The sequence below is a fragment of the Medicago truncatula genome, chromosome 4, assembly GCF_003473485.1.
Source record: "Medicago truncatula cultivar Jemalong A17 chromosome 4, MtrunA17r5.0-ANR, whole genome shotgun sequence".
In the NCBI taxonomy this organism is placed as follows: domain Eukaryota; kingdom Viridiplantae; phylum Streptophyta; class Magnoliopsida; order Fabales; family Fabaceae; genus Medicago; species Medicago truncatula.
The window spans coordinates 42,577,024-42,603,651 of record NC_053045.1 but is presented as its reverse complement, the minus strand read 5'-3'; the positions used below and the strand labels follow the sequence as shown (position 1 = coordinate 42,603,651).

General features: G+C 33.1%; 4 protein-coding genes across 6 annotated transcripts; 3 read left to right on the top strand and 1 right to left on the bottom strand.

The window, feature by feature from the left end:
* The first annotated feature begins 1,883 nt into the window (after positions 1-1,883).
* Positions 1,884-4,749, top strand: LOC25493047 (GDSL esterase/lipase At5g45960). Its single transcript, XM_013601453.3, has 5 exons — positions 1,884-2,192; positions 2,598-2,728; positions 3,333-3,566; positions 4,022-4,301; positions 4,385-4,749. The coding sequence occupies exons 1-5, from the start codon at positions 1,931-1,933 to the stop codon at positions 4,576-4,578; spliced, it is 1,101 nt and encodes a 366-aa protein (XP_013456907.1). The 5' UTR covers positions 1,884-1,930; the 3' UTR covers positions 4,579-4,749.
* Positions 4,750-9,411: 4,662 nt separating this feature from the next.
* LOC25493046 (negative regulator of systemic acquired resistance SNI1) lies at positions 9,412-14,124 on the top strand. 2 transcript variants are annotated; one of them, XM_039833731.1, is made up of 15 exons: positions 9,412-9,688; positions 9,909-9,975; positions 10,462-10,555; positions 10,657-10,740; positions 10,820-10,909; positions 11,462-11,533; positions 11,831-11,900; positions 11,979-12,028; positions 12,224-12,430; positions 12,520-12,590; positions 12,701-12,770; positions 12,939-13,004; positions 13,137-13,281; positions 13,387-13,528; positions 13,787-14,124. In XM_039833731.1, the coding sequence occupies exons 1-15, from the start codon at positions 9,586-9,588 to the stop codon at positions 13,857-13,859; spliced, it is 1,404 nt and encodes a 467-aa protein (XP_039689665.1). In that variant the 5' UTR covers positions 9,412-9,585; the 3' UTR covers positions 13,860-14,124. The 2 variants fall into 2 exon arrangements, with proteins under 2 accessions (XP_039689665.1, XP_013456905.1); XM_013601451.3 differs by having other exon boundaries at positions 9,415-9,688; positions 13,137-13,289; positions 13,395-13,528.
* On the bottom strand, positions 14,103-18,362 carry LOC25493045 (peroxidase 19). 2 transcript variants are annotated; one of them, XM_039833732.1, is made up of 4 exons: positions 17,411-18,362; positions 16,603-16,704; positions 16,282-16,482; positions 14,103-14,948 (listed from the first exon to the last, which is right to left on the bottom strand). In XM_039833732.1, the coding sequence occupies exons 1-4, from the start codon at positions 17,417-17,419 to the stop codon at positions 14,370-14,372; spliced, it is 891 nt and encodes a 296-aa protein (XP_039689666.1). In that variant the 5' UTR covers positions 17,420-18,362; the 3' UTR covers positions 14,103-14,369. The 2 variants fall into 2 exon arrangements, with proteins under 2 accessions (XP_039689666.1, XP_013456904.1); XM_013601450.3 differs by lacking the exon at positions 17,411-18,362 and having other exon boundaries at positions 16,603-17,388.
* A 2,708-nt stretch (positions 18,363-21,070) lies between these two features.
* Positions 21,071-24,938, top strand: LOC25493044 (ATP synthase mitochondrial F1 complex assembly factor 1). Its single transcript, XM_013601449.3, has 4 exons — positions 21,071-21,508; positions 22,519-22,598; positions 22,681-22,739; positions 24,318-24,938. Exons 1-4 carry the CDS (start codon positions 21,200-21,202, stop codon positions 24,620-24,622), a joined length of 753 nt encoding a protein of 250 aa, XP_013456903.1. The 5' UTR covers positions 21,071-21,199; the 3' UTR covers positions 24,623-24,938.
* Positions 24,939-26,628: the final 1,690 nt, after the last annotated feature.

Genomic DNA, 26,628 nt, shown 5'->3' with positions numbered 1-26,628 from the left:
GTTTTTAAATATAATCTTGTTTTCAAATTACTAGATGCATTTATTTTTTTCTTCTAAAACATACCCTTAATTAATACTACTAATTTATCTTGAAATATGAAAAATTAAATTTAATACACATACAAACAAAGACAATTTATTAATATTAACATACAAAATATATGAAAATGACAAAGAGTGCGCGCGCGCGCACACACACATATATATATATATATATATATATATATGGACCGAGGGAGTATTATTTTACCAGACTCCAAATACCCTCTTACCGAACTTTGGATTATTGTTACTCATTCCTCTAGAATCTCAAGGGTTAAAGATAAAAGACGAAGCAACAAAGTAAGATTTATGTTTCGGTCTAGGCCAAGCCCAATCCACGAAGGCTCAAGATCCTACTAAACAAGTAGTATTGTGTTCGAGCAATACAGTTACATAAGGATAAATCTCAGTGATCAAATCGTCATCATCTAATATCAATCAGACGGTGATTCGTAACTCATGCTGAGATCGTAGCAACAAAATAACCATCATGAAACCCAACATCCCCAAAACATCACCAATGAAAATTCTTCCACCCTTAATGAAAGGTACATTTTCTACTATGGTTAAACCTTTACCTCACATAAAACTCTCACTTACTTGAGCATTGAGTCCTTGCATTGAGTAGCAACACAGTATTTGACCAACTCGCCATCATCTTAGGTCTACGATCCAGATCGTTTTCATTATCATTTATTAAAAAAAATTAAGTGTGATATCAACTTTGTAGGGTATCAATGATACTCTATTGTAATGGTAACAATTTCGTGTCTACCCGCCATAGTTTGGGCACTCCATTATTATAAATAGCTTAGTATAAATATGCAAATTATAATTCATGATCCCATATAATATATATGTCTTAAGCTATCTCCAATTGTGAGTACCTGTGATGCACAAATACTTCTTGGACACCGACTCATACGATTATATTGAATTATAACATTTTTTTCAAATTATTTTCCAAGATCAAGGTTATTGTGTCCTATCCAGTGTTTATTTAAAAGAGATAAGATGTTTATTCGATACTTCAATTAAAACACGTAAAAATAATTGGTGTGTATAAGCGGTATGCATTTTAGTGCATAATTAAAAGTTGTTGGATTAGATACGAAGTTATAGAATGATCCCAAATGATTTTTTGTTTTTTGTTTTGTTTTTTAGGGGATCCCAAATAAAGTTATCAATGATCTCATATGAATGATACCTTTCGATATAATTATTATAGTTAATAAAAGAACACTTACAATTTGACATATCAAACAACATACATACAATTTTATGCTTATATATCACGGATCATGATTTAAATGATTGGAGAATTTAAAATAGTAGTGCTACCTGTGCAGATATATACACTAGCAGAGCACATGCATGCACATCACATTCTTTTAGCAATCTTTAGCACAAGGCTCTTAGGTGAACAAAATTATTAATCAGATGATATAATTAGATGCTTCGATAGCCCCACTACTTTAAGATGTACAACCACACGCTATGTATACTTCATTTTTAAATCATATGTTAATATTAAAACCAAAAAAACAAACATATATTAATATACTTGTAGTATACTTTTTGTGACCCATTTTCCTTCATATATCTTATCAAACACCTTACTTTTTTTGACAAAGGTTGTTAAGAAGCTAGGAAGTTGTGTACGTGTTTGGTAAATTTTCCAACCAAATTTGCTACCAAAAAATTCACACTAGAAATTAATGTACAAAATTGTGAATCAACCCAAACTTTTCAGGGTTATTTTGGTCATTAAAAACTCATTCCAACTTCCTTAGCAACCATACCCTGATCATTATATATACATAGATAGATATTCCAAAATCTTCATTTTTATATTATATTTTGATCATTTCATTGCTCATTCTATATCATGGAAACCTTTGCTACACATTCTTTGTTTTCTTTTGGGCACATTTTCATGCTTAGTTTGTTATGTTTTATGGTTAGAATTGAAGCTTCAAAAAGTAAGGCCTCTGCCATATATGTGTTTGGAGACTCCACAGTAGACCCAGGAAACAATAACTACATAAACACAGCTTTCAAGAGTGATTTTCCACCTTATGGTAGGGATCTTGCCAACAAAAGTCCTACTGGAAGGTTCTCAAATGGGAAACTTGGCACTGATTTTATAGGTACTTAATTTCTAATTCTTTTTTCCTTTGCATGTTCAATTGTTATGTAATACAATTTTTTCCATGACACCCATACGAGATGAGCTCAGTCGTAAGAGTTTGACTTTATAACTTCAACAAAACGGAGTTTAAAATTCATATTGAATTTAATTAAAAGAAAATTCATACGCTATTACCATTATTAATAACAATTTTCTCCTCTCAAAATTTAATTAAAGTAGCATTAATTGCTATTTTACAATTGTGCTCGATGAGATATGAATTTTGTACTAGGTTATAAGGTCAAACACTTACCGTTGAGGTGACATGCCATGGACATAGTAACTTAAGAGAATGTAGAAATTGATTTCTCTTAGTATAGACCTTGTTTGATTGATGTTCTATACATATATTTGGATTGTACAGCTTCATATTTAGGCCTGAAAGAGTTGGTGCCACCATATTTGGATCCAAATCTTAGTGATGAAGAGCTTATGACAGGAGTTAGTTTTGCCTCTGCTGGTTCTGGTTTTGACCCACTCACACCAACTCTCGGAGTACTATCTCTGTGACTCTCAACTTTCTTTCTTCCTGCAGTGTGTGTTCATAATTTAAACATATGTTTGGTATCACGGTAGACATGAAAGAATCACGGTAACACACCGTGATTTTTTAAAGGTACATTTTGTAGGTTCTTCAAAATCACGGCGAATCATCGTGATTCTGACATATTCGTTGTGATATCAAACATACACTAAATTGCGGTTCACAACCACAACCACTCGAGTTTTTTTACTTTCTTAATGACCGATATTAATAGTTAATTGTTATTGATGCTACATCAGCCACATTTGCCTGCAATATTAAGGATGGCAATGCATATGCATCTTAAAACCATGCATGTCACTGTTCTCAAACACCCACTATGACCCAGCTTCAAATTTTAATTTAACACCAACAAAACTAGCTTATGAAATAAATAATATACTGATGGGTTTATTAATCTTGATTAAGAATATATTTATGCTTTCATGTTAAATTATTGATTTTATATATGATGTCTCAACTATCTTTGTCTCATAGAATTTTTGTATCCCCGAATATTGGAATCAAAACATATTTGTCTAATATTGTACTCTGCTATTAATTAATCAATTTCAGAATGTGGTGCCAATATCAAAGCAAATGGAATATTTCAAACAATACAAAAAGAGGTTGGAGACTAAGCTTGGTAGGCAAAGAACTGAAAATCATATGAATAACGCATTATTTTTCATAAGTGCTGGTACAAATGACTTCGTTATTAATTATTTTACGCTACCAATACGAAGAAAAAGCTATGACGTTGTAACTTACGGGCATTTCTTGCTTCAAAAAGTCAAAGATTTCATACAGGTAATTAATTAGGTTTTGAATCAATTACACATTTCTTTTATACCAAGATTTATATTTTTTTAGAAAACAAATGATGATAGATCGATCTACCATCTACTTTTGTATTTATCTCTTTGATTGAGTATCTATTTTTAGAAATTGAGAGTACACCAACTAAGTCTATTCTAGTGCCCTTTGAACCTTTAGTACAGTGCATAAATATACTCATGATAAGCTCTTTTTGGCTTCTTGTCACCATAATTAATGACTTTTTTCATACCAAGGAAAACATATTACATATATACCAAAGGTACCTATTTTTCCTTTCCTAGCTTTATCCTCGTGTACATAAAAATTATTGTGAAGGTAGCTGTGAGTGGTTGTGTGGTAGCTCACACAACTAATGGAAACATCAAGAACTCCAACCCAACAAAATTTGAAAGAGCAATTACTAACACAAGTTACATGTCATTTAGAATTTATGGACAGAAGGTGCTAGAAAAATTGCTTTTGTTGGACTACCTCCAATGGGATGCTTGCCAATCATGATCACCTTCAATTCCAACAATGCGCTTCTTGAACGTAGCTGTGTGGATAAATATTCCGTTGTGGCAAGACAACACAACATGGTGCTTCAACATGAATTGTTCTTAATGCAACTCAATTTCTCTAATCCTCATGATCATGGTGCTAAGATCTCTTACATTGACATATATGGACCCTTAGTTAACATGATTCAAGGGCATGGAAATTTTGGTGAGTAATGCAATCTTATCCCTTGCTTGGTTAAGATCATAAATATCTTAATTAATTTGTGTGTATGTATGTTATTGTGGTAGGGTTTGATGAGGTTGATCGTGGCTGTTGTGGAAGTGGTTTCATTGAAGCAACATTTATGTGTAATCGTATTTCACATGTATGTTCTGATCCATCAAAATATGTCTTTTGGGATTCAATACATCCGACTGAGAAGGCATATCATAACCTATTCGTCGCAAATCGCCACATTCTTGATGCCCTCGTCAACGGCTAGGATTCCTAGCTATCCAATATTATTATTATATTTATATATTCTTTTTACTTCACAATTTTTCTGATATAATTAATAATAATGTCGTGTGTATGATAGACAAACAAAAGACAAAAATAAAGTGGTGAATGAAAACATCCTTTTATATCTGAACTTATAGAAGCTTCATCATTAGCATAAAAGTCGACATTGATGATTAAAATCTCTCAAAGTATGTGCTTAAGGTGGCATTTAGCTTGGACCCATGATAGTATTAGTCCATAGTGGACCAAAAAATTTTAGTCATTGAATTAATATAGAACCACAATAATACAATACATCCTATATATCTGATTATTTTATTTACTCTCTCAAAAAAATTCTCTTGTTTTTCTCTCTCTTTTTCTTTTTGATAAAATCCCCCCTCTCTCTCTCTCTCTCTATATATATATATATATACTGGGGTATTGAACCAGTATTCATAATTGAAGAAGATATTAGTGAACAACATCAAACCCAAACCCAAAGACTACTCTCACATCACTGGTTATGCTCGATATCCTAAATCCAACCTAAAATGTATCCAACCCGACAGTGTAACACAGCCACCCTATATGTCACTCCGGTGCCAGTTCTAGAGTCCATGCCTGTAAAGATTCTTTTTTTTTTTTAAGTTGGAAAAACTTGCAGTAGTTTTACTCAAACAATTGATAATTCACCAAATTGCTTATTCCAAAAATTAATGTTCAAATTAAACTTGACAAAATTCCAGGAACATAGTGAGATCCGTAACATGCATGGTGAGAGTCACCAAAATTATTCATTATTAGAAATTGTACTATTTTTTTCTCAAGTTTTTAATGTTTGGAGAGAGCCTTGAATGATGAACCACTTGGCTTATAGAGTTAGAAGGAAAACATGAGAAGAAAAATCAGTATGGGTTTTTTGCAAACAGGGAAGAGAGAGAAAGAGAAGAGAGTAGAATGAAAAGATAGAGTTGAGGCTAGATTTGGTATGAGTGGTCCATGATAAGATTCGGTAGATAATCAAATCAGATTGTAGAAAAAATTGGTCCATGATGAACCAAAAATTTTACTAGTCCATTTTATACCAACCTGTGCGTAATTGGGATATTTCAATATTAAAGGGCTTCATGAAATATAGAAGAATAATTTTTTATAATTTATTTATCCTGGATCGTTTAATCGGTACTATTTTTCGTTTAATCGGTTGTTTTTTTTTTTTTTTTGGTCTTGTATATCTCCTTCCTTTAAAAAAAGAAAAAATATAGCGTATATTTTTTTACTATTTTATATATTTATTAGATAGTGGACCACTCTTATTTTTAATGTTTTTTTACTACACTTTTTTCAATGTTAAGTTTTAGTATATTCTATATTATATTTTGCATCAAATGTGTTACTTTATCACAACTTTATAATATCTATTAGTAGGGAGCCCTTAATATGGACCTCTTTTTTTAAGGTTCACTTATGATCCTTGTTAAATGACCTGTAATAGTGGGTAGTCACATTTCCTTTTTTATTTATATGTAGTGCATATCCCTTTTTATATTCTTTTTTTTATTTCTTCATTTCACACTCTCTTCCTCCTTCATATGAATCTTTAAGTCGCTGAGTTTTTGCAATCGGAAATCAAAATCATCAAATTCGCAACAACCCAAACTCCTTCTTTGTTACACCAACTTAAATTTCATCATTCACACAATAATTTAAATTCAATTTCAAAAATTTAACTTCAGTATCCAAAACGTCAATTCATAAGCCTCATTCTCCTTAAAACAAAACAAACCTTTTATAACAAAGTTTCTATTGCAACTCTAGCATTTGAACAAGACCTTAAACAAGAAAACAAGCTTCACTTTTATAAGGATTTTGGATCAAACATTTTTTTTCTTTCTTGAACCAGTTCTAGTAATAACAAAGATATCCACGGTTGAAGTTGGGAAACCAATTTCAACAAGAGAACCGTCACATTTTGAAGACTGGAGATAGGCAAACTTCTTCAATTGATGATATTTCTTCATATAATTGTTTGTGGTTGTTACTTTCACCATGTCGCAGTTTTTTATTGAAGGGTTCTATACATCAAAGTGTTGATAATGTTAGATTTAAATAGTATTTTTTTGGTTAAGATTCACATGGATGTAGGAAAGTTTACAATGTGAAATGAAGAAATGGAGGACAAAAATAGAAAACTAATTTGTAACCAAATGGAAACGGGAAAGGAAGTGTATAACCTGCTATTGCCTGTCATTTAACAAGGACCATGGGTGGACTCTAAAAAAAGAGGTCCATACTAGGGGCTCCCCTATTAGTATACTCCTTAAAAAAAAATATTAGTATTAATATAATAAGAATCAATGTGGCATTGTAGGTCTGTTTGATTTGCAAAAGCTAAACACTTGATAAACTTTTAATGTACTTGACAACTTTTTCTCATGTACAAATTGTAACACCTTAGTTTTCGACGATAATTTATTAAATAACAGGAATATATTTAAATAAAAGGGTGTTACCAACTCATCATCATATCGCATAATAACACAACTTTAATTCATACTTCAGCAACGGAAATTAATTCACTTGTATCAATAACAAAAATTATTCGTGTCATCAACATCATAAATAGAAATAGCAATAGTTTACAAGATTCAAACTCAAAAAGAAACCATCTCAACGTTGACCCCAACACTGGTGTTACAAAATCAGAGCTCGTAACGACTACATTCTTATTCAATTACTAAATGAAGGAGATAAAAAGGAAGACACTTCCATCACCACCTTCTGAATCATCCCGTAACTAGTCTTCCTCAAACTGAGTGTATGTACCCCATGAGTACAGTCACCATAATGACACAACAACACCAAATGGGTGAGAATGTGAGTCATAACATATCATTAGAAAAACAAACAACATTAAATAAAGGCAACAATATTATGTCATTGTATGAACATCAGGAAGTATTTCCGTCTCAATAGTTTGTACAATCATCGTCTCACACCATTTCATAATATACACCAAGTACAAACATCACCATTTGTATGTATATAGACTTCATCCTAAGACCTATATAAATGTGGTACCACACCTTTTCGTCATCATTATTGTTTGTCAGAGATGTGTTACTGGACTTACATTCGTCTTCATTTCATCCTCATTTTTTCCTAGACACAACTCTATATGTATGCATGGAGACAAACTCATCAAGTATTAAACACCATCATATCATCAACAATTCACATTATAAATGCAACTCTTCTTATTATGTACATTATCAAGACAAAATATACCATCATCATCATCATAAGTAAACATCATCATTCTCATCATCAATATAAAATAAACATCATCATTCTTATCATCAATATATATCAGACATCATCATTGACATCATCATATGTATTTATATATAAGTATATGACATTACCCCTCATCACTCTTGATTGAGTCGTAAAACTCTTCATCATCCCCCCTCCCCCCATCAAGAAGTTTATATCACTACCTTATCTTTTTATTAATTCAATTCATAAAACACAACTCATTTCTACGTCAACATCCCTCTAATCATTATGGTTATTCCTCATATGAACATGCTCTACCTTCTTATCTATTCTAAGCTCTCTAGATACTTTATTTTAACCATTAACAATGACTCGTTATTAATCAATAATACATTGTTTTCACCATTTTAGATCCTACTTCACTTCTATCATTTCTCCTTAGTTCGTCTCTTGCACTATTGAACTTCTCCATGTCTTAAATTCGTTGTAGGATAAGAGAACTACTCTTATAACACCTGATTAAACTCCCCTCATTTAAGTTTGTTGGTTTGGGACCTTCTTATACATCTTAGGAACCCTTTGAAGGCATGAAAATGGGTAAAAAATTGGTCTAAGTCCACAATGCATCGTGGCACATTGAGTCTGGATCGTGACACGTTTTGACAGCATGGTAACATGATTTTGCTATTGGAAAAATCGTGGCACGTTGCCTCTGGATCATGGCACGTTCTGACAGTCCTAAAACCCAAAAGGCATTGTTCTACCCTCAAGAATCACTTCTAAATTGTCCAAAAATCCCCGTTTTCAAACCCATAAGTTCCCAAACTGATATAAAACATTACATATGGTTATTCTAACAATCAAATATTGATTTCTCTCTAACCTATCCAATTACACACTCCTGTCATGTTTTAAATTTTCAATTCAAAAACCTTGAACTAGTTTTCCTCCATTCTAATCTTTCAATAACATCATTACATTCATTCATCATCATTTTTCCATCACAGTTTACAACACAACGACAACATCAACTTAAGAATTAAACAACCTCCGTCATAGAATAAGATATTTAAAGTGAAGAGATTCCCCACCTTACCTCGAATCCTTCGAAAATTTCGGTTTTTGGTTGTTCTTGTTGCAGTTAGGGTTTCTCTTTCTCAACTCTTCTCTTCTCTCTTTTCAACGTTCAACAATATTGACTCTTCTAACTTCTAAGGTCTCTATCTATATTCGGCTCATCCACTTGTTGTAACCCTTTTCTCCTATACTCGCTATTATTTTACTTCCTCTCCACACTTATTTTAAAACTTATATTCTACACCTCCAACTCTATATTATTTTATTTTTTATTCCTCTTTTCATATTATACATAAAATTTATCAATTATTTACATTTTTAATTGATTAACACCAACGTATTGAAACATATAAAAAGTTACTCGTTACCATGACCCTTTATTTCATCCTTCCATTCTTCAATATATGAAACGCTTCATGTAGGTCAAAAAGTGACATGCTATTTGTCCCATAAGTACATCTCAAAATGTCCATTTGAAAAATGTTCCATAAGTACATTTGACAAATGATGTTTGGCAACTTTTGGCGGGAAGATATAGAAACTCCTTATTTGGGTAAGTTAATTTAATTTATTTTCTATTATTATATTTTCTTTCTCTTTTTTCTTCTGTGTAGAGTGAAGAAAAGAAAAAGAAAAACTGTGAGCGAAAATGGAGAACCCTAACAGAGCAAGGATCGAAGACGACATGCTTCTCACTATGTTTGATCCCTTTGATGCTTCTAAGGATGCTACTCAAGATACAATTGACGAACGTAAGCATCACACTCCTCTTTCTCTTTTTGAACAAGTTTCTGTTTGGTTTTTCTTCGTTTTTTTGCTTTATTCTCCACTATGTTCATGCCCACCAACAGAATCAACGTTTTTAGTCTATTAAGACTTTTGGGTAATCAAAAAAATTAAAACTTGTGTGGAATTTGTTTACTGTTGAAGCTATTTAAGTTAATCTGTGTATTTATGAATTCACATATGCAGGACTTGCTTTTTTGGATGCTGTTCATGCTTCTTCGATTGGGCTTGAATGTGGAAAACCACCGTCTTCGTAAGTTTCTTTTAGATTGAAGGTTATCCGCAACTACACAAACATATGTTGTTACACTTAGGACCTGTTTGGATTGACTTATTTTTAAGCTTACGCAAATAAATAAGCTTTTATGTTAATTCATAAGTTCTCACTTATGAAAATTGTATTTCATAAGTTGTTTTCATAAACTACTTTCACAAAAATAAAACATAAAAGTTTATTTATTTGCATAAGTTGTTTTGCATAAGCTAAAAAATAAGCCAATCCAAACGGGCCCTTAATCACTTCATATTTTTTCTTTCAAATATCAGTTATACCTCGTTCGTGTTTGGTGTTTGTGTTTGAGGTAGTACACACACACTTACACTTTTTGAGGGAAAATTTTATTTTTGAATACGTGGTTAATTCTCCTCTATAACAAGTTGTATTTGTTAGAAATATTGAATTTTGTCTTCATTTTTGTGTTCTGAGTTGAGTATATAAATATATTTTTAAATTGTGTAGAAAAATACTTGGGGCAGTCTTCCATATGCTGAGGACTGAGAAATCATTACAGTTGATTGTGGCAAGTTATAAGCTTCTGGTTGATTTGGAAAAGGTATGTGATGTCCACCGGTTTCCTTTCCCCTTTATATTCCTGCATCTTAATTGTAACTAAAACCGTTAAATGTGTGATTTTTTTTTCCTTTTCGGGTTTAGCACTTCCCTCGAGCGTATTTATCCGGCAAGGATGATTCCCTATCATCGTCTAACTCTCCACCAAAATTGGTTGTAGCTGAAGAGGTATGAATGACAATAATAAGTCATCTCAATATGGGATACTGGTTGAACTTGCTTTCAAATGTAAAATATTTTCTGCTAGGCATGGTCTCCTCTTATTATTGGTTTGGATAATGCTGCTGGTGTTGGTGGAGCAAGTGACAAACAGTCCGGTGGACCTCTCGACCCCTCTGTGAGTTAGTTTCTCCATTTGCAGTCATATTCACTTTTTACCTATCCTTCGCTTAGTTAATTAGTTTAGTTGAACAACTTATCTTTCATTAGTTTTATAACTAACAACCTGTTTCCTTGCTTGTAAAATTCCGATTTTTTTTCCTTCAAAATATCTGTTCTATGAAATTGCAGATGGTGAAATCAATGTACTAGTGATACCGCAAATTGCATATGCCATTGTTTCACATATTTTATTCATGCTAGTTCTGAGTAATGTATTAGTATTAGGCAAGCAAATAAGTTATGTAATCCAACCCTGTACTTTAATTAATACGGTTTTATTATGTTGCACAATATAAGGAGGTGCACTCAGTCAGTTGTAGTTGAGATATGAGTTCATCACTTAATAAAGCACTGCAGCTCAAAGCACTCATTTATATTTTTAAACTATCTCTTTATTTATAATATTCAGTTTCTGCATGGTTCTCTTAACCGTTTTTCTTTCAAATTTCAATTTGATATTGGGTTTTCTTAACTCATTTACACTCTTTATGTTCTCCACCTACCTTAGAGCTTTCATCTCCTGATTGAAGAGCTCGCTAAAACTTTAGCTGATTCCAACATTAAAGCAACAAGCATGAAGGTTAGTCCACCAATCAACCATTTTTGTGCATTTTTTCTAGAGTTTTTTGTGGGTGCTTGTTTAACACGAGCCTGTGAGAATTTGGACACACTAGTGATTTTGCAATGATATGGAATAAAAATCTGACTAAAGTCATAATATATTGATGCCATATACTTTTTAGCTATATTTTGAATTTACATTTTTTAGATCTCAAGCTTCAAGCTTTCCCATGTGGCTATGTATTTATGTTAAGCTTTGGTTCGTAAAGTGCAGTTTTTAACAAAATATGCCTGATTTCTGTGTAATTTTTTGCAGTACCTGCAGAGCTTGTTACTCTTTCAATATCTCGTCATTGTGCTTGAAGGCGATTTTCTTCCTCGTAATGGTGTGTGTGAAGTTGAATGAAATTTCTGTTGTTGCCATTCCTTAAACTAGTAAGTTCTAAGTAACTGTTCTGTTGCAGCCACCATGAACTGGAGCTTGCAAAGGGAGTCTTTGCTCAACATGTTACTGGTAATTGGTTCACTATAAGACTTTGTCTGACCAACTAATCAACAATTAACCATGTTGATTATTAATGTTATGTGAATGCTAATACTCTTCTTTCCACATGTTCTGTTGTTGAGATCTTATGTACCTTTATTCCTCTGCCCTGAATTTTTGTTCCTTTTGTATTTCAGAAATATATATCTGATCTAGTTTTTACAGGGATCTAGGAAAATGAACTATAAAAGCTTGATGAAATATTGTATGGAAGTTATCTGTCTACTATGTCAACTTCTTGAAAATGATCTTAGTAAAAATGTAGAGGTTGAAAAGAGTTCCGAATCCGATACTGGCGATATTGCATTATCTCTTGCTTTACTTGAAGTATTAAAGAACACGCGTGCCTCTATAGAGAAACTTTTGGTGATGGTTAGTTCCTGAATAATTTTATTTGTTATATATAATAAGAAAACTTCAATCAACTCTTCTTTGTCTGCTTACATTGTGGATGATTTTAGATTATGGCCCTTGATAATTCTAAGAAGAAAGCAGATATTGAAGGCAATACTTCAAGATCAGATGGTCCAAGGTGGTTTGTTTCTTCAATAATTTACAGTGTCACTCCTTTCAGTTTAATTTCCGCGTTTCCTTAAATGCCATGCTTTCTGATTGAAGTATGCAATCTTGTATTTTGTACAGAACACCTTTGGTGGACATAATTCTGGATGAACTGGCTTACTGCAAAGATAATATCCCCCTTTTTCTTAAGGTGACTCCTGAAACCTGTCTCTCCGCCCTTTCCCTCCTACTGTTGTACGCTTTCCTTTTAAAATCTTTTCTTTCAGTTATTTGCATGGCATATAATGTTGAATGGTTTGATACATTTTACTTATGTTGTTACTAATAGTTTCTTCTGATTTCATGAGAACTGATGTAGGCCTTTAGTGAGCCTAAATGGAAGCTGGAAATAGTTGTGCAGTATCTTTGGAAATACATAACTAAGGTAATACTTTTTGAAAATTGACATACTTTCTTTAACAATATATTTGATTCGTTTTGAAAGGGAGACTCTATTTGGTACTAGGACACTGGCTTTTGATAATCTCCTGACCTTTGTTTCGTTCAAAATTTGCAGCCTTCTGCTCGCACTCGTCGATCAAATGGTGTCAATGAAGATACAACATTTGATGGAGCTTTGAAATGCTTTTCAAATAACACTGGAACTAAGAGCATAATAAAGAAAATCGGTGCAGATGTAGTTCAGTTGCTTTTGGCTCATGGTTTTCAGGTAACTGTCTTTATTCAACGAATCAGCGCACAATATTTTATTTTATTTAAATGACATACATACAGTTATGGGATTGACTAGGAACTCAATAACTGTGGTTTTCAGGCTCAATTGTCAATATTGTCAGAAAGAAATACAAATGACAACATTGGTGGAGACAGAAACGAAGGGGCCAGTGCTCTTGTAGATTTGTGCGAGGCGTTTATATCTGCTTTTGACAGTTTGATAAGCACAGATGGGTAAGAAAACCATTTCTCAGGATTTTAACTTTTAAATCGCTTGCTTGGTTTTGCATCTATCTTTGTCTGATTTGGGATATTATGGCTTGTTCTACTTAAACAATGTTAATTGAGCTTGATTCCATACTTGCATTATCTATATCAAGACTTTGAATTTTGAACAGATCCTGAAAATCCAGAATTTTCATATATAATCTGTAGAAAATATTTTGTTTAGTTTATTGGCATCGTTCAAATTTGTTTTCTGTCATAATGTAGGGATTTGGAGATACTGTCCATTGGGAAAGAGGCACTATTTACTGCAGCAACTGTTATCTCCATAAAGTCATAGGAGCGTAAATAACAGCACTGAATTTCGCATTGACTTTATTAGCTTTATTACTCATTCTTCTTTAAATGAATGTGTTCACTTTGATCAACTCATTCTTTATTGGAGTCTGAGGCTTTGTAGGTTAGGTTAAATGCAAGAAATACTTTTCCATAGGGAAATTTTGTACCTTGTCTCACTGAATGATTTATAATGGCAATATCCCAAACCAGTTTAAGAGTAAGTTACATGATTGGAATATTACAATTGAAAATGATTTTAGATCGTATCATTTGATACTAATATCGTGATGTATGATAATGTTATTTGTCAAATTATCATTTATATATTGATTATGAATACTGCCACTAGTTAAAAGATTAATCTTGGTGAATAAATGCGAACAACTATTGCATTTATAACTGCACTAAACAAAATCATTGCTTCAAGATGAACTCCATAAAAGAAACTTGTAGTGAAGTCAATGAATCCAGTTATAAATGCAAAAATTGTGTGAACAGTATCTCTCAGTTCTCACATATGCATGCTACAATCTCTCCTTCTCTCCCCATGCTTTTTTCCTCTCACAACTTTCACTAAACTCATTTTGTCCATAGCAGATGCAAAAGCTTGAAAAAACTTTTGTTTATCCTTTGCAAAATCTTGAACCAGTGACTTGGTTCGTGGATCCAAAGCCAAAGCTTGGTCAGATGCTAGCAACCCCATCTTGTTCTGCAAGTTACCATAATATGCATGGTCAAATATGAAAGGAGTAGTTGCATCAAATGGGGCAACAATGTCTGTGTTTCCACCAAAATTTGGGCAGTACATCCTAAGAGCTTTCAATAGTTTAGGATTCATATCCGGATCGGGTTGACCCTTGCCTCGGTAATTGTAGAGGCGGGTTAAAAAGTTCTTGCAATGAGCAAATCCAATTGTGTGGGCACCAGAAAGAGCAACCATGTCCTGTATGGTTAAGCCTTTTGAATTGAAGATTTTGATGAGCTCATCAACGGTTGAGTTTGCACGGGGGATGTTTGACCCTACCCTTGATGCCATTGATATCTTTCCATCCCATCTTCCCTTCTTCACTTGATAATAGGGTCCCCCTGCCTGTGTCACACATGACATACTAAAATTAAACCAAATATAATTAGCCATTTCTTAACAGAACATAATATAAACTCAACATAATTAACCATTTCTTAGTGTTTTGTTTATAGTTTTTATCTGATTTCGTTAATTGAACTTTTTTATTCTTTCATAGTGTTAAGCTGCTACATGTAGATATGATATGATATTGCATAGAAAAGAACAATAATACTGAAAATTGGACTTGGACCTATAAGATTAAGAAGCAGGTGTTGTAATTGGTGTCTAAATAAAATTCAAGGTAAAGTACAAAAATTCGGCTGTTTTAGAGTCCAATATACCAAACAGTATATGACAACATGAAAACAGATTCAATTTGACTTTATGCAGAGCCCTTGTATGAAACAGTCACTCTGCTAACTGCCAAAACTACAATTAATATTATAGTGTGAGATTTTTGTATTTTTAATGTAGGAAAAAACTCTTAACCAATACCAACTTGGGATTTATCTATTTCTAATCTATAGAGCTAAGTTAATACGATTTTGGTTAGTATAGAATCATGACCAGCCTGTAACAATGTCTAGCGTATTCTGTGTCATTTTACCTAGACATATTAACAAATGGAAAGATTAATTTATTCTACAATATAATGTTAGCTCTTTTGTCACGGTGTTGGATATTTTTTTTTGGCTATATTGTCTTTTTACATTATAATAAAGAAATCTGCTTTCCTATTCATATAACAAAAGACCAAGGGCCTAAATGTTTGAGAATCATTTCTTTTTATTTAAATTGGTATTTTCATAAAGCTTCTCTGTTATTCTGTGAAGTTGGAAAACACATATTTTATCTAGAAATGGTTTCTTCTAGCTGCTATCTAAGAAACAAAAAAGATGCAGCAGGAGAACATGCAAGAAAAAATTGAGCCTGCACTCAAAATATATAAAGATTCACAGCTTTTAAATTTTAATTGATTTCTACCCTTTTCTGTTGTCCATTTAAGTGGGCCAAATATGGTTACATCAAAAATCAGAAAATAACTTTCAAAACTAGGGATACTATGTACTTGTATTGCATGTGACCTGATGTCAAAACTTAATGCACTACTGGAGGGCATTACCAAACTGCCCTTATTTTAGAATGTTAGGACTTACGACTCAGGAGGATGAGATCATTTTCAGGGCATGACCTAAACAAATACCAAACCCTGGTTGTCGATATTGTACTCACCACAAGTACAAGAATGAAGCCAAAAATTAGGATTGGAATAAAGGAAACATATGAAGATATATTAAATCAAAATAGTGGTAATCATTATATATGAAGTTGAAACAAAGAACAGGTAACTTACTAAGTGCACAAAATCTCTTGCTGCAATTGCAAGAATATCTGCACAGGACACCACAGTAGGACACTTTTTCTCCACCACTTCTTTTGCCTTCCTTATAGTCTCAAAACCCTCCATCCTCAAATCTTTATTATCCTCTGCATCTTTCTCTGCCAACTCCTTGCTCCCTGGCTTTGATGCTATTAAAATTGATGCATCACAACCCTGCATTCACTCATTCAAACCAGAAATCTTGAAAATGAGGTTGAAGAAAACAAACCAACAGTTGCATGCAAAGCTAAAAACATTTGTGTTTGTGTGTGTGCGTGTGTGGAATTGGCTTACTTCTACAAAGCAGTCATGGAAGAGGAGACGAATGGTGGCAGGTCCAGAAACAGGTGATTGTTTGAATTGTTGAGAGGTGACTGAACCAACAAGCTGTTCAACCTGTGGACAAGATTTGGCGTAGTAATCAACTCTAAGCTGGCGAGGAATGCGTGTAGTCTTGCTACTAAGCATTGCTAAGCATGATGAAGTTTCATTCAAAATGAAGAAAACAAACAAAGAAAAAGTGAAAACAAATAAAGAAGATGAAGTCACAGACATGAGTTTAGGAGAAAGGAAAGAAAGAGTAATGTGTGTGGAAGATCAAAAGTGAAGGTGAGGTAGGGAAATTTATTTAATAATTAGAGGGAATCAAATCCCGTGAGACTTATAGAAGAGGAAAATGATGGTGATATATAGGAGTATTATATTTATTGGTTTCTAATGCTTAAAGAGACAAATATACCAAAAAAAGAATTCATAAAATTCCAAATGAGATGCTTGTAATGTGTTGAAATAAGGCTTGAAGTTCACCTACCTGATAACAAACTTCTGACAAACATGTATTTTTTGGTTTAATCATAATGTGTTTATCTTTGGTCAAATGGAAATACTATAGGGTCTATCTAACAAACAACATGCCAATTTGGTTATTTGTGCTTCCTCTAGATTGAGACAATTAGTGACAGCTGATCAGAGAGAGAAACTGTGGTTTATCACTAATTATTTTTAATACCATAAAAATAAGTCTAATACGAACTCTTTCAAATTATACGAGTCTTACGTCATCACCTATTAAAGTATGTCTCATTCTAAACCTCTCACCCACCTCAATCATATACTGACTTAGACGTCAGAGTGTTTTTAGGTACACCCCACCATCAAGCATAATCTCACGTAGATTTCAGCCAAACGCCACCATTCATGCAACATTCATCCTTAACATCCACCATCAAACAGCCATTCATTTTCTGCAACATATAGTATTTGAGATTTTTCAACTAGGATGAGGCTCCTAGTCATTAGTGGCAAATTGGCAACAGATTAAGGACATTAAGATATTAGAAGCCAATGAACTTCACTGATATGATAATATCGGTACATTATTATCCTCTATACTTACAGACTTACAGTACCATTCCATTGCACTAGTTTCAATATTTGTTTGAAAATCATAAACACCATAAAATGTAACAGAACAAAAAGTAATAGAAAAGTAGCAGCATACTAAATTTGCATAAGCAGGCTAGTGAGTGAGTGAGTCAGTGTCCCACCACCAAACACCACTGTGGTAGGACCCTTGGATGAGAGTAATTAAATGCAAGGCATGTGCAACCAATCATAGCACCACTAGATTATAAATAAATGAAGTTCTTCAGACTAATTAATTGAGTTCACCAACTTCACCATCCCTTCATAGTGCCAAAATACTGAGTAAGTAACGTTTACCTTTTCTCAGGTTGGTCTCAATCAGAGAGAGCCTTTTGTTTGTGACTGCATTAAAAAGCTGCTGGACCATTTTTCAGCAAGAGCGAATTCATTCCTTCTGTAAGTCTAGCATTAGAAGGTACTTTAACTATAGCATCAAATGTGGGAATTCAGCCGGTAATGTGAAAGTGACACACCCTTTCAGTAGGTCTCCACTCTCCACCCTCGAGAGTTAACTAACTCTATGTAAGTTAGCTCATACCAAATAAACTAGTTTATTGAATTTGTACTATTTAGTAAAAGGTTTAATTGCACTTTTGGCCTCCTATCTTTTCAAAAGTTGCGATTTCGACCCCTTATCTAATTAAAATACAAAACAGCCCCATATGTATTGGATCTTTGGCAGTTTTGGCCTCCAAGGCAACTTTTGACTTAGTCTTCGCCGACGTGGCAACCACATCCTCAAGTGAGGTGCCACGTGTCGACCATTGTGGATTATACAAAAGTACCCTCATTCGGATTTTAAATTCCGTAGTGTTAATATTTTGAGATATAGAATCTAAATATATTGATAAATAAAAATACATGAATAACATGAAATTATATTCCGCTAAATAAACAACATAAATTAAACACAAACGAGCTTTATTCTTTGGGTTCAACCAAGAACATCTTGATTTCTTCGAATATCCTGGGATGAATAAAAAATTTTCGAGTAGCATGAACATATCTCACCAAGATGGTTTCTAAATTGATCGGTCCCTTGAAACTATACTAAGCAAATGTATAGAACATAGTTTTCATATCGTTATTGTTTTGAAGTTTCATCTTTGTGAACCTAACACGCCCATATGAGTCGATTGACAAAAAATGATACTCATCACAGACTACCCTTTTTGTATCACCGTAGATGAGAATACCATTCATTTGGTATAATCAATCCTTCAAACCACATATCGTAACATCATCATTGATCCTAAACAAATTAGGTTTCCCATTATTTTGTAAACTGCATTTAGATTAGAGTTCATTTAATGTGTTTTCTGTTGTGAATGAAAATGAATCAAACACACCAATTTATACAAGTGTTTGTGCATTATAGGCAACATAAATTATCGGTCCATTGTAAATCATACAAACTATTAGCGCGTTGTAGACCACATATCAACAATTATTGTGTTTCACATGTTCGGATTCTATAACTCAGTAGTGTAATTTACGTATTTTTCAAAGCTCAAATTTTAAAATTTGGATGCGTAAAGCACATCATTCACCAATGATTGTTTCACTTAGTTTATGACATTTAATATGCGTTCGAACTATACAGTTCATACATGTTAAAGTACCTAAAATACATGTTCAGATTATAGAATCCGAATGTAGTAAAATACATTGTTCACCGAGATTTGTGTCACTTATTTTGTAATTTATACGTGTTTGGATTACATAATTTGGACATGTAAAAACACATAGATATCACATCTCGATTCTAGAATCTAAACACGTATTTTACTATAAAATACAAGTTTTTGTACATTTTACTATGAAATATCAAATAGCATTTCATGATGTTTAATCTCAAATATTACAAATAGAGTAATTGTCCATTGTAAATCACAAAATACAAAGTAATATCAAATACAACAAAGTACAAACATAATCCCAGTGTGCCACACGCCCCCTTCCCCAACCTCCCTTGCCTTTGGTGCTAAAAGGCTCTTCGAGCCTCCCTAAGTATCTATTGTACCACATCTCAGGTTAGGGTACCCTCATGTACATCCCAACAAGCGTAACCCAGATGTCAAAGGCTTTAATACACATGTATTATAGTACCAAGTCTACAACATGACTTTCATCCTCTTTACGCCGACAACAAGAGTTGAATCACACTCTTACATATAAGAGCCAACATCTTATAAATTGACCTAACAGTCACTAACTAAAACAAATTGAAATGTGAGTTTAACAAACTTCGGCAATTAACTGTCGATGAAAATAAAACTGGCGACAGATAACTGTCGAGGATATTACGATCTTCTATGTGTTTTTCAGCCTTTTGATATGTGTATACATCAATTTTCCTCTAACAAACATGTGAGCTAAGATATGTCTAAATTTAGTGTTTGATGTGCCTCAAACAAGATAAATGTGTGTAAATAAATAAGAGTATAAAAAAATAAAATATAATTTTTTTGTTTGTTTATGGTGAAATAGTAAAACAGAAATGATAACTGAACACACAAATTATGACACAAATACAACACCATAGGCAATTTTGTAATTTCCATTAAATGCAAAGACAAAATTGAATTTTCAGCACAACATGAAGGGCAATTCTATAAACTCGCTCTTCTCTCTTCTCTGTTTTCCCTTCCCTCTACGTCGTATCCTCCTCTTCTCTTCCCATCTTCTTTCTTTGGCCACCGCTGCACCCTCCCCTCTGCTCTTCGCCGCCGATGTATTTATAACCACCTCCTTCCATCTTTTTTTATTCTAGTTTTCCTATTCATCTGTCTTTCCGGTAATTTGCGTTTGGTTATCGGCGACGGCGAGTTTAACGACGACGACAGAGAACGAAGGTGTGAGATCTGGTCTTTAAGAGAGCGAAGCAGATCTTAACGACGTCGGCGAGATTATTGGGGAGTAATGAAGGGGATAGAAAGAAAAGGGATAGTGGTGATGGTGGTGTGACAGATCCGAGTGGATCGGAGAAGAGAGATGATGGTGGTGGCGCGAAATGAGAAGGTTGATGGTGGTGGTCGCCGGTGGTCGATGGCCGAAGAGGAGGTACGGTGGGTTGTTGGTTGGTGGAAGATGAGAGAGAAAGGAAGCAGTGGGAGAGGGAGAGAAGAGAGAGAAAGAAAAAAATTAAAAGAAAAAAAAATTATACAGGATACGATGTCTATTTTGTGGCTGAACTTTTGTGTTCAGTTATCAAAGCTCATAGTAAAATAGATAAAATTTCCCTCGTTAATAATAAATAAGTGACGAATTAAAGATTTAATCTCAGCAACAAATAAAACCGTGAATAAAGAAATTTAAAAAATAAAAAATAATCAAACCCGGTTCTTGTTCATATGGTTCTAACCCGTTTCTCTAACACATGGCTCCGCTTAGCTCGAAGTACCCCGTCTAACCGGCCACGCCACTGTGTCAATTCTCAAATTCATTTCCTTTTTCTGATTCTGCAATGCAAAGGGTATCTTCAACCTCCAAAATTTGGAGAACCATAGCATCCAATGCCAGAAAAAACCTCTTTCACTTCAATGATCCCTGTTACCGTTCTTTCACTACGGTTTCCCCCGCATTAACTTCCCAGAGATTGCACCAACCGGAACTCCCCTGCGATTTTCGGAAATGGGGTTCGCTTGGATTCTGCAGGACGTCAAGATTCGCCACTGGCTTCAACCCTTTGCAACTCAAGCCGTTGGATTCTATTGTAGATATTGAGAGGCTCAAGGATCGGGATCCTGAAAATATCACTTCCATTTGGGATGATGTAATGTCTTATTTGTCTAATTTCAATCATTCGTTTTCTCTTTTGGTAAATGTTTACAAATGCTGACAGGAGTCTATGACTTGTTTGGATTGATTTATTTGAGTTTGTTTACTTATGACATGTCCATGGACTGTTTCAACTTATTTCCGTAAGCTCGTAAAGATACGTTATGAAAACAATTTATAGTTTATATGACTGTAGCTTATAGCTTTTGTTGTAGAAATAACTTATGTTGTAAGTGTTTAGTTAAGTTGTTTATCCAAACAGAGTCATGTTGGAGATAAAAGATACTCACAGTTTTATACATCATTGGATATAAATATAAAATGTACACAATTTTCACACCATAGTGAATTTTAACATGAGAGGTGTGGATCCTGGTTGGAAGAGTATAATGTACTAATAGTGTTTAGCTCACATTGACCGAAGGGTTAGAAGAGTCTCAAAATTTCTTTTTGATCGTTTTTACCACTTTCTTTTGTTAGGCTTGTTTCAGTTGTTCGAGACTGAAAAAAATGGAAAAAGTTAGATTGGAAATGATCTCTAAGGAAGAAAGATAAAGGAAGTAAGACAAGAATATTAGTGATATTTGCAATAGAGACCACATTGTTCTTCTTGGCTGTGGTCTGAAATATTATACTTTGACCCTGCTATTAATGTTGCCGTAGGAATAAGCCTTGTTACGAGCTTGAAACGAAGTGCACAACTAGGGAATGTCCATGGTAGATTTTTTTAAGTTTAAAGTGCATTATTACTCGTGCGTGCACTTTACTAACAAGTATTAGAAAAGTTTTTTTTTCCCTTTGTTGCCATGTTGTTGTTGTGCTGCATGATATGAAGCATCTTTTATATCATGATAAATTCATGTACACTATTGAGACAATTGATTTTCTGTGTTTTGATGGAATGTTGATACGACTTATAAAACAGATGTTAGACTGTTTAGCAATTATAAGTCAAATAATAATTTCTCTGTTATTAATTATATGATTTGGCTGGTTTTATTTCAGTATCACATAGGTAGAGGTCATATTGGAGCATCTATGAAAGCAAGTCTTTATCACTTGCTAGAGCATAGAGCTAAAGAATGGTATTCATTGTAATCAATACTTGTTCTGTGAGTTTGCGAACTTCTAGATTTCACGTTCTTACCTTTACTCGTTCTTTTGCAGCCGATATTTTGTCATTCCTTTGTGGAGGGGAAGTGGTTATATAACAATGTTTGTTCAAGGTTTGATAAAAGTTACCCTCTCTTGTCATTTATTCAAATGAGTTCAATAGCTGTTAATGTGAATGAAAACTGTTCGCACCTGATTGCTGGTCTGTATTTGTAAAATAGAAACCCTTTTTCCATTTAAATATGGGTACTTTTTTAACGCCAAACGTTAGTATTGTTAGTATTATGCTAGGGGTGGAGATCCTTGGATATGGGTAGAATATGAGAGAAATTGAAAAGTTTAAGTGGGTGGGAAAAAAGGAAAAAAAAAATGCCATTCAAGGAAATTGTTGATGTTGTAGGGTTACATGGAAAAGAGAAAGCGGGATAGAGATGAAGCACATATATTAGTATAATTTAAAACAGACTCTGAATTATTGTGATACTTGGTGAAGTACTTTTTTTTTTTTTGAAGGAAACTTGGTGAAGTACTTGTTCAACTGTATGAGTCCAATCTTATCACACTCGCAACATACAAAGACAATATAGCTTAGCTCCATCTATTTAGCATACAATACACTAATATTCTTACAGATACAAGAATTTGAGCTTCAGATTTTAGTTTTCCTTCAGGATCAGATATAATAGAACTTGATGCTTGATGAAACATTTGACAAACATGAAGCATATTCCAAAAAGATTTTATGGGGATCAATTTTTGAAATTATATTATATTGAGATGCAAGGAATGTCTTGAGATTTTTATTTAGAAAAATGCACTTTAAAAATATATCAGTTTGTGATTTTCTCATTTAACTTTAACAAAGAAGGTGTCATGGTGGTCTTGCCTTGCAATCGAAAGATCATGACTGATGGGCAACAGAAGATCTAAATTTGAAGTAAAAATGTTGGATTAAAATATTTCAATTGGGAACGCAAGGACCAATAGAAGTCCTGCACTGCCCTTGAAGTTAAATAACTTGTAGAGTCCATCATCAGTTAAAGTTTTTAAATAAACTGTTCAAACTTCAAAGTGGCCAATTTCAAAAATGGTCTGCCCAGAAATGAGAATTTTAAAATACCGATAAGCCTAAAGCTGTTCAATAGAAATCTCATGTTTGTTTAGAAAAATATCACTGTAGCAGAAAAAGTTGCTTCCTTGGTTATCTTCAATGTGGCTATGGGTTTCCTGCCAATTTTTATTAGCAACTATAGGGTCAAAAACCAGTTCTAATTTTATTGTTTTAGGTTGTTTCATATTTCCTAATGGTACCTATTTTTTGGATAATTAAACAACTGTCAACAGCAAAATGATTATATCTATGTGTTGTGTAATAGTTTAGATCATCCGTAGTATTTAACATTTTTATGGAACTTTGAAAATGATAGCAGGTTTCAAAAATTTAATTATATCCTGAAACGGTTGGAAATGGTTTAAAAGTAAGTGATAGATCTCCTTGATGGTTGAGATGCAAACCAAAAGCCTTCTTTACCTTATCAAAACTGGAACAAAGCATGTTGAAAGAAATAATTTTTATTTTTATTTTTTTGAAATAATAACAAATGGATATTTTTATTCTGAGTATTTGTATCTGTTATTCTTCTTTACACTAAAATTGCTGTCTCACATATATGAGCGTTCTTTTCTTGCAGTTCAGACGCCACACATGCTTTTTACCGGTCTTGAAGATTACAAGGCTAGAGGAACACAAGCATCTCCCTACTATACTGTATCCTTTTACACAGAATTTGCAGAGAGCAAGGACTTGGTACTGATACGTGGGGATGTTGTTTTTACCAGCAAGCTGACTGACTCGGAGGCAAAATGGCTTGTGGAAACTGCTCAGTCTTTTTATTTGAATGATGTGAGGTACAAACTAGTCGAGAGATTCAATAAAGATCCAAGTGAATTTGAGTTCAAGGATGTCTTGCGAGCATTGAACATGCCTATCTTATAACCATTTTCAATTGGACAGCTTCTGAACTAATTTATAGCAATCAAGCAAAAGTTGAAAGAGTTGTTTAGAACGAGGATAAGTTGGGAATAAGGAAAAGGAGGAGACAAAAAGGGAATGTCATAGAATGTTGGGAGAGGGATTTTTCATATGTTGTATTCAAATTATTTTTTTGTTGTTTTTCCTTCATGGTACGATCAGGAGAGTCTTGATCCGAACTTTCTATTGCAGTCTTAGAACCAGTCTTTGTTTTCCTTTTTTGCTGAACATTCATTTTCTAGTTTCAATAAGGAGATATTTGATTCAAATTTTGGTTGAATGTTTACATTTGTATTGTACTACAACAAACAAATAGGTCAAATACCTCCAAGTGTCTTTTAAGTTTTCTTTTGGTAAAAAAAATGAGTTAATGGTCATTTTTGTCTTTAAATGTGTAATGAGTAGTTACAATACTCATTTGGTATATTAAAATTCTAAAATAATTTTTTATCGTCCATTCTGTTAGTCAAAATAGACACCGACGTTAAAATATTTGGTTAATACTGTGAGATAAATCCTTTTTTTTTTTGTTAAGTAGCCTAGTGGCTAGGGCTCACACAATTTAATTGTGGAGAAGTGGAGTGTCCGGGGTTCCAACCCCAACCCCTGCATATAAAATGCAATATCTCTACGAACTGAGCCAAACTCACGGAGATACCGATATGTTAGTCTTTATAAGTGCCTTCATTAAGTCATATTAAAGAGAGTTTCTAATGAAAAAAAGTTAGTGTCAACATTAAATGACTATTTTAACATTATAAATTATTTTAATGAACAAATTATACGATCAAAAACTATTTTAAAATTTCGATACATATTCCGACAAAAATGACAAAAGAGTGAAAAATTATACAAGTTGGGCCTTTACATCATTAAGGCCCCGTTTGGATAAACAACTTATATAAATGCTATAGCATTATGGCTTATAATATTAGAGCTTACATCATAAGCTCTTATACTTGATAAATTATTTATGTTTGAATATGTACACTAAAAAGTACTTACATAAATTGAAGTGTTTGGATTTGACATTATATAAGCAATTATCGAAATTTTAAATATTTTCAATTAAATAAAAAAATCAAATAATCGAACCACAAGTATCATTTTTTTTTTTTTATAAAATTAATCAAGATGTAAAAAATAATATTATAGATATCAGTGTACAGTTTGTTACCAATAAAAGACAAGTTCAGTTTGTTTTTTTTTTATTCAGTTTCAATTTGTTACGTAAAAAAAAAAAATTCTTCCTTAAAAAAATATAGTAAAAATCTTAGTTACGTGTTATACTTGGCCAAGGCTACGGTAGGTGACCTCCTTAGGTCTCCTACCGTAGGAGACTTTTTTTTTTTTTTTTGTAAAATGAGATTTTTTTTTTATTTTTAAAATAGATATCAATCAGTGAATATAGGATGAAGCTTTTGAATGGCCGAGATTTCAGGTAATGTGATTCACTAGAATTCTATTTTTTAAACATATAGAATGATTTTAAAAATTCAATTGATTTTGGAATCACATTTAATAAAGGGTGTTTTTGACATTGTTGGAAAAATTATATGACCCAACATGTCAATTTTTTTTTCTTCTAAGGACTAAAAACAATATTCGGTATATTTATTGAGACTAAAAACTTATTCAACCTTCCTCTCTATTGACCATTCAACTAATAATATTTGGATTGTGTGGAACGAACACAATGGTATACTTATTGTTATTATAAAAAGTATTGTTTACAAATTTAGAAAATACCATTCCACAATTATTAGAAAAAGTAAAGTATTTATTGTTATTGTGGCTTAAAGTTAATAAGGTCAATTTTGTTTATTGTTGAACCCGTTTAGGTGCTTGGGTATCGATTAACCTTTTTGTGTATTCCTGGATTGACAGCTTGTAATTATATGTGGTTTCCTTTATACACTTTGTGCTAAGGAGATTACCCTGTCATTGCTAATATAATTTATTGTTAAAAA

Excerpts from the sequence above, each read along its gene's own strand:
- LOC25493047 (XM_013601453.3), top strand. The coding sequence starts at position 1,931 with ATGGAAACCTTTGCTACACATTCTTTGTTTTCTTTTGGGCACATTTTC. Across the intron at positions 2,729-3,332 it reads CACTCACACCAACTCTCGGA|AATGTGGTGCCAATATCAAA; the intron begins GTACTATCTCTG and ends AATCAATTTCAG. Across the intron at positions 4,302-4,384 it reads TCAAGGGCATGGAAATTTTG|GGTTTGATGAGGTTGATCGT; the intron begins GTGAGTAATGCA and ends TTATTGTGGTAG.
- LOC25493045 (XM_013601450.3), bottom strand. The coding sequence starts at position 16,863 with ATGTCTGTGACTTCATCTTCTTTATTTGTTTTCACTTTTTCTTTGTTT. Across the intron at positions 16,483-16,602 it reads TCCATGACTGCTTTGTAGAA|GGTTGTGATGCATCAATTTT; the intron begins GTAAGCCAATTC and ends GAGTGAATGCAG. Across the intron at positions 14,949-16,281 it reads CAAGAGATTTTGTGCACTTA|GCAGGGGGACCCTATTATCA; the intron begins GTAAGTTACCTG and ends TGTGTGACACAG.
- LOC25493044 (XM_013601449.3), top strand. The coding sequence starts at position 21,200 with ATGCAAAGGGTATCTTCAACCTCCAAAATTTGGAGAACCATAGCATCC. Across the intron at positions 21,509-22,518 it reads TCACTTCCATTTGGGATGAT|TATCACATAGGTAGAGGTCA; the intron begins GTAATGTCTTAT and ends GTTTTATTTCAG. Across the intron at positions 22,599-22,680 it reads GAGCATAGAGCTAAAGAATG|CCGATATTTTGTCATTCCTT; the intron begins GTATTCATTGTA and ends GTTCTTTTGCAG.
- LOC25493046 (XM_039833731.1), top strand. The coding sequence starts at position 9,586 with ATGGAGAACCCTAACAGAGCAAGGATCGAAGACGACATGCTTCTCACT. Across the intron at positions 9,976-10,461 it reads TGTGGAAAACCACCGTCTTC|AAAAATACTTGGGGCAGTCT; the intron begins GTAAGTTTCTTT and ends TAAATTGTGTAG. Across the intron at positions 10,741-10,819 it reads AATTGGTTGTAGCTGAAGAG|GCATGGTCTCCTCTTATTAT; the intron begins GTATGAATGACA and ends ATTTTCTGCTAG.